We start from the raw sequence: 7080 nt of genomic DNA, 5'->3' as shown, positions 1-7080 counted from the left end.
AAATGATACAACTTTTGTTCCTGTTGGGTATCTGCTTACTAACCTTTTGGACTTTGAACCACCATGATCACTGCAGATATTCCACTTTTGGTCCTCATGCCAATGCAGTAAAGTCAGTAGTCCATGCATTCAACTGTTACAGCTGTTTGCTTCTCACCTCTCTTCAAAACATGCCTTCAGCACAAATCCAAAAAGTTTTTAAAACACCCAAACACCATCAACTGGGTTTATTAACAATAACTGTAAAATATTGAGTGAGGTTTCAAATATTTCCTGAAATTATGCAGTAGGACCCTTCCCTTTTGGGCAAGACTGCAGTGTATTGGGTCTGTTTAGGCCCACACACAGAATATGTTATTGCTTTAATCGTTCCACATCTCAAACATTAATATATTATATATATTATAATACATAAATGTATCCATACACATTTTATATAGAGAACTTTAAGAAAGGCAACCTGGTATGTTTTTGGAACATGACATTTTTACAATGAAGCCTCAAATTTCAGATCAACTTCGAGATTCTGGTTTCTAAGCTGGCGGAGGTGGACAGCCAATGGCAGGAGAGCTCCAGCTGTGCTTGACTGCAGCCTGAAATTAGCAAGACACATGCTGTTTACGCCACACAAGTGCAGTTGAATTTAAAGAGGTGTTAAGTGACCTGAAGGATTATGGAGAGCCAATGCAAATCCCTTCATTCTTTTGAATGAAAGTGACCAGCGAATGAACAGAGAGAACCTATTCTAAGTCTGACCTCTCCTTGCTGGAGCAAGAAAGCTGTACAGCAATTTTATAAAATAAACTCAGGCAGCTCTGCAAGTCAGCCGGCTCAGTTAAGTCCGCTGCAGCATGATGCAGATCAGCCTACCAGTTTCCAGAAGTGAGCAGGAAAATCATTCAATAATGGTTGAATATTTTCCTTAATCTCAGTCCATAAAAAGTTCAAGGAAAACCAGCGTAAACAACACTTTCAAGAAAAATTCTGCTTCAGGAAGTTCAAATAAGTCCATTTCCACAGTTCATTTCTGCTTCTTCACAGTGAACTCCCTGTTTTGTCTGACAGCAGACAAAACTATAGGTCCATGTGCATGTTTTTACAAGCATGGAGTCCCACTGCTCCTTCCAATATGTGATGTTCTTTAAGAAAAGGAAGATTTCTCAAATGTATTATTAGCATGCACTCCTCTTGGGTTCTGACAAGTAAACAAACCTCAGAGCATCCAGTCAGTGTCAATCACTGTCTTCTCCAAATGAGGCGGATGATATAATGCAAGAGGCGCAAAATAATCTGGTGATTTACTCCTTGGTTATCCCAGAAGCCCTGCAAAAAAGAATTTAAAAGTTTATTTTTCCACTGAAGGTTCCAATCCAGAAATGTCTATTACTAACATACAAACCAACTCATTGGGATGGAGCGTTCTCAGCTTAACAGAAAAATGCAAGATAATGTTAACAGAAAAGCTGGTAGAGAACAATTCAAAAAAATACTAAGCTACGTACTTGCAATTTACCTTTTTAAAAAAATCAATGCATTCTTTCTACATTATTGCAGTGATTGCGAAAAGGAAGACAATACTGAAGAGTATAAATGACTGTTCTTGTTTTAAAACTGGTCAGATACAGTTAACACGTTCCATTTCAGGAAGTGGGACATGCTAAAAGCACCAGAGCATATTAACTTCATACCTATTCCAGAAAAAAAGGGACTCCTTTCTACTTCCAAAAAACCCCCAGTAGAACCACATGCCCCTTTCACTCTGAACCACAGCAGCAACCACTAGGTTCTATTTAAGCATATTCCACGGTGTTCAATTAACTGACATGGAGTTGATTGTAAGGTTTGCTACAGCAAACAAATGGCATATAATTTATGGGATTTGGTACAACTGAAAAAAGAAAAAAAGTGGATAAAGCCATGAGCATGGTATTCTCAGAGTATAACTGTGTCGCTGTCTTGAGCTACTGACTCTAAAAATGTTTTAGATTCCTAAAGAGTGGAATCTGGTAGCTGTAATTTAAGGAGTCAGTGATTTGGTGCAATTTCTGTGAAGAATCTAAATAAAGATGACCAAGATGTGCTAAAACTAATAAACTGGTGAGCTTCTGGTAATTCTCAAGTGACTCCACCTGTGTAAACATTGTTTGGTTAGGTTTTGATGCACAGAATACGAGGAGAGGTGTCTGAATGCAATTCTGCTCCTTTTACCTGGAAGCACATAAAAGAGTCTTATACAAAAAAAATGTAAAAAGCATTTTGCACTTGATGTTGATTACATTGAACCACAGGCAAGTTTGACATATTACAAGTCAGGAAACGGAGGTGGCTGGCTTGACACAACTGATCATGTGAAGAACTGGGTTTGTACATCACTTCCATTGCATGAGACTTGCATTTGCAACTTGGAGTAAGTAAACAGATCATACACACACAAGTTCATTTTTTCAATAAAAACACACAAGTTCATTTTTTCAATAAAAACTGAGATCAACTTTTTCATTGTCTTGACCTACAATCTGAGATAGTTATTTCATTATTATCACTGCCCTCCATATGAAGCCAGCAGTGTTATGGAATGACACAAGCCAAGTAATACAGCCTCTAACAAGCACTGCCCACTTCATCTGCCCACTTCATCCAGGCCAAGGAATCTTCTAGTCAGTGACAATCAATGCTGATTCAAACAGTTGGCACTTCTAGGGTGTAGAGAGACATTGCAGACTTTGCACTCCAGGTACTGGGGCTACTCCCAGCACCTGGGGTGCTCCAGGCAACAGGGCTTTTAGCACCTGGCACACTCCAGCACCAATGCTCCCTCTACTTTGGCACTGATGATTCACTTGCCTCTGTTCAAGGATTGCTTTTGTTCCAAGTTTCAACACTGGTTGGTCTTGCAATTACTTCAATAAGCTTATGGTTATTTTGAACTCTGGCAGCCAAAATACAAACAGTTTCCTAGAGGACAGCTTAACAAATTTAGCCTCATGGTACTGGATGGTGAAAGTGGATTGTCACTAGGGATGGAAAATACAAACAGAGAGACATTTGTTGTTTGTTTGTAACTATGCTATACGGGTCATCAACAAAAGATGACCCCCGACCCCCCCCCCCCGAGGTCTGTGCCCTTTTTTCTTTGTATTAATTACAGAAAATAATGCTCATAAAACCAATTAATTCAGACACCAAGTTAGTTTTGTTCAGTTTCTCCAATACAACCTTTGCGGGTTTGGTGTGTTGGTGGTTTTTTTGATTGCTTGCTTTTATGTATTTCATTCAAATACAAAGCAAAGATAGAAAAACAAAAATGAAAAACCCACTTCTTTAAAGATTCAAAGTTCTGTTCATTAAAGCAAGCCCTGTAGCTCTATTAATCTATACTTCTAGGTCACTGAGACACTAGAAAAATCAGATAATACAGGAGCTGGACTGTCCTGATAACTGAAAAGACAAAAATGACATTTTTTAAAATGAAATCTTTTTATGTTTTCTTTGTACACAATGAAGAATTTTTCCAAAGGCACAAACCTATTTTATATCCTTTTGTTTGGGACTCTTTCAGGACAAGGTTAAATTTATATAGGAATATACAATTCATCCACAATCATATTACCACACTGAAGCTTCAAATGCAAGACCCTGGGACAAACTTCCCAGCTGGGTGGAAAGGATATATTCAGGATCACTTGGTTAGGAGTGGCTGGGATGTTTCAGATGTAAAAAGTCACTCCCTGCCAGAAGAATTAGGCAATTTTAAAAGCCAGAATATGGAAAAAACTTAAGCAGGAAACTAAACATCAGGAAGTATGGAAGCTAGCGGAGTACATGAAACAGAGATAAATCTGACACACAACTTGCTCTTACTACTGATATGATCAGAAGGGAAGAATCTACTGTACTCCAGCAGTAAAAAAACAAGACACCTCACCAATAAAAGAAAGATGCACCCAGAATACCAAAACACTGAGCAAACCGAAAAAAATGATTTCAGTGTCAAGTAATAAGGTCGAGTGAACTAAAACACTGAGTGTAGAAAGCTACAATTCAGCCACAGGCAATGGGGAAGGATGAGTGCATGAGCGTTTGTGGGAGCCAGCAAGAAAGACACCCATTATCTATGACCACATCCCACAGAAAAGATTACGACAATGTAATTCTCTAACCAGGCTCCTTTTGGACATATCTATCAAACAAGGAAGCCACTCCCATTGAACCAGTGAGCAGAACAAGGTGGCTCTCTCTCTCAATCAGCTTAAGCTGTTATTGGCTGAATGATCAGAAGCCTTGCCTTCTGTAAGAATGGATGAAATATAGATACCACAAAAAATCATTCAGGTTATGTAGACTTTATGTGACTGGAGGGACAGTATCTAAACCTGGGCATGCAGAGGAAGGGTTGGACATTTCTGTATCTTAATCCCAAGCAAGATGGCGGGGAACAGTGAGATGGAATGACAAGATGGGATTGCAGGTCAGCATATTGAACAGAAAAAGAAAAAGGGAGGAGGGCAGGAAGGGGAGAAGTGCGAGCAGAGGCCTGAGCCAGTGAAAGGATGAGACAAATACACAAACTGCTTCCCCAATTAGCAGAAATTAACCAGGCTTAATACTAAGCCTAAGAAAATACAATATCCCAAGAGTTAACTTCTCTGCTTTCAACTTCCTCAGTGACATGAGATGTCTGCAATTTCATTTACTGTTTTGCTAAAATGACCAAATCAAAACAATACACTTGAGTTCAATCCAGGGAAGCAGGTGCATAGGAAACAAAACAAGACCTTGACAGCAAGCTGCTCTTTCAAAAAAACCTGCTGCAAAGGTCCATTGTTGTAACATTTAGCCACGCACTGCTTAGCTTCCGTGTATGAATGATGAAATCAAATAATGACATCAAATCTATTGTTAATCTATCTACACACTAAGTCACAACATGCTACAACAGTACACAAGCCTTTGCATACCAAGCTGGTAATCTTAATGAATCAGGTGTGCAACAGTCTGCCAGCTGAACAAAACTGGAGGCTAGCCCAAAATAAAGTTGTAAAAGAGACAAGAGCTAAAAATAAAGGAACAGGAGATTCCTAAATAAAACCTGCAGAAAGTTAGGTTAATATATTAGGCAAACAATATGGTAAGAACTAAGTGGCATGAGGCAAAATGGATATAAAGCATTTCCAAATCTACCGTTGGTAACTACATTCAAGGAACCTAGCATTCAACTGACCAGGCTCTAAAGTTCTGGCTCTGTGAAACAGCACAATAAAGAAAGGTGTTCTATGTTTGGGAAATGATACATATATCTTCATTCTCCACAGACACTGCTAACATATGTGACCATCTAACAGGAGCCATTTAATATGATATACCACATGAGCAAGCAATCCCTAGGGACACTGACATCACAGTGGATTCCACAAAGAGAAATAATGTGCCATTTTTGTTCTAAGCAATTAAGCTACTGCATTTCTTTCCTTTCCTTTTATTTAACAAGCAATCATTTGGATCACAGCCTGGCACATCTTGCAGCAAAATGATATGCAGCCAAACATAACAGCACTGCACAGCTGTCACTGCTGCAGGATTCCCAACATTTGTTCACATGTTTGTTAAACAGTACATTTAGATTTGCAGAAGGGCTCAGGAGTTAATAATCCATGTCTGCATTCACAAGTTTGCCATTAGATGTAATCCTATAAACAGAGTTCACTAAATTCATCAGTGACAATGTCAGATTTTGACAAGATTCTTTGGGTAGATGCGATATCTTTTATTAGACAACCTGAATAGTTGGAGCAATGTTCTTAGCAAGCTTTTGGGTGCAGTCACCCTTCATTAGGCATACGGAGTCTCTGCTGGTCTGAAACTCCAAGGAAGCTAAGTGTGGAGGAATGTCAATTGGTCTAATAAAAGATATCACATCTACTCAAAGAACTTTGCCTGCTTATGTCCTTAGACCAACATGCCTACCAACAAAAACCCAGATTTTGAAACTGTACTCTCAGACATCCAGCTAGCTGGGGAGCAGAGGAATAAGTGGTAAGGAACAAGAGGAACTCCAGAAGAATAGTCTTAAACCAGAACTGTTGCTAAGAGGCAACACTGGTTATATTAACAGCTATAATGAGGATGTATTTTAGTATAATGTGATGCTGGAACACTGCATCCTTCTGACCCTAAGTGAAAGGAAGAGAATGGATCTAGCCAGTACACCCAAGAGCCCAGGACCTGCCAAAGTAGGAGTCATGTTTTGTTTCACACCCTTCTTCTGGACTGCATCCACAGCCCGACTTGGGAACTACTGGGTTTGTCTTTTGTGGAAATCAATGCATGCCTAATATTTTTTCTTATTTCTAAGGTTAAATAACTGCATAAATAAATCAAGCTAAATGGAGTAACAAAGGGAGGAAGCACAAACCTATACTTTTAAAAACTTCATTGCAGCTCACCTTTAAGTGAAGTTTATGAAAAAACAAATAGTATCTCTATTGGATGGTCACACCTGTATTTTACTGTCACTGCAGTTGCAAGTTATGTGACCCAATCTGGAGGAATCCTAATATCTGTATTTCAAGAGCTAGAGCCTGACTAAAGAGAAACAAGGAAAAAAACCCCCAAACACCCGAGTCATAACAATTCCAACCACTTCCTATGGAATCCTGAACTGCTTCTGTTGCAAGCCCTGATAGAAGACAGTCATAAGTTACTTTGCTTGCCAAATCTCAGTTTGTGGTAACAATACGCAAGTTTCAGGTTAGACTGTTGGTCTCTTTTCAGACACTGCCTAAGGCAGAATGGCTGCATTATTCACAAAAACAAGCATGGGGCAACAGCAGTAAAAATAAATTATTTACTGCAAGAGGAGTTATTTACTTCAAAACAACTATTTACAGCCTAAAAGACAGTGATTTAGCTTTGTTTTGAACAAAAGCATAAATATGGATTCTGCTACATCTTGTAAATCTGTCCTGACAAGTATGACTTTCTAATAAATCTGTACTGCTGCTTCCCAGTGCTGTCCTTGACTCCTGCTGATTGGGTGAAAGAAGAAAGTTTCATAGTTTCATAGTTTCTAGGGTCGGAAGG

The 7080-nt window shown here is 39.0% G+C and overlaps 1 protein-coding gene across 10 annotated transcripts in view; it reads right to left on the bottom strand.

Annotated features, from left to right (window-relative positions):
* Positions 1-7080, bottom strand: part of BCL2L11 (BCL2 like 11) — a 59492-nt gene continuing 52412 nt past the window's right edge. For 9 of the 10 annotated variants that reach the window (XM_019516103.1, XM_019516102.1, XM_019516106.1 and 6 more), the window contains one exon: positions 1-1323. In XM_019516103.1, coding sequence (XP_019371648.1) covers positions 1237-1323 — 87 coding nt within the window. In that variant the 3' untranslated portion in view covers positions 1-1236. Of the gene's footprint in view, positions 1324-6443; positions 6583-7080 lie in introns of all 10 variants that reach the window. The other variant, XR_002097003.1, reaches the window with a different exon arrangement.

The sequence above is a fragment of the Gavialis gangeticus genome, unplaced genomic scaffold (assembly GCF_001723915.1).
Source record: "Gavialis gangeticus isolate Ggan-Ray unplaced genomic scaffold, GavGan_comp1, whole genome shotgun sequence".
NCBI classification, from domain to species: Eukaryota; Metazoa; Chordata; order Crocodylia; family Gavialidae; genus Gavialis; species Gavialis gangeticus.
This window is presented reverse-complemented; position numbering and strand designations above follow the sequence as displayed.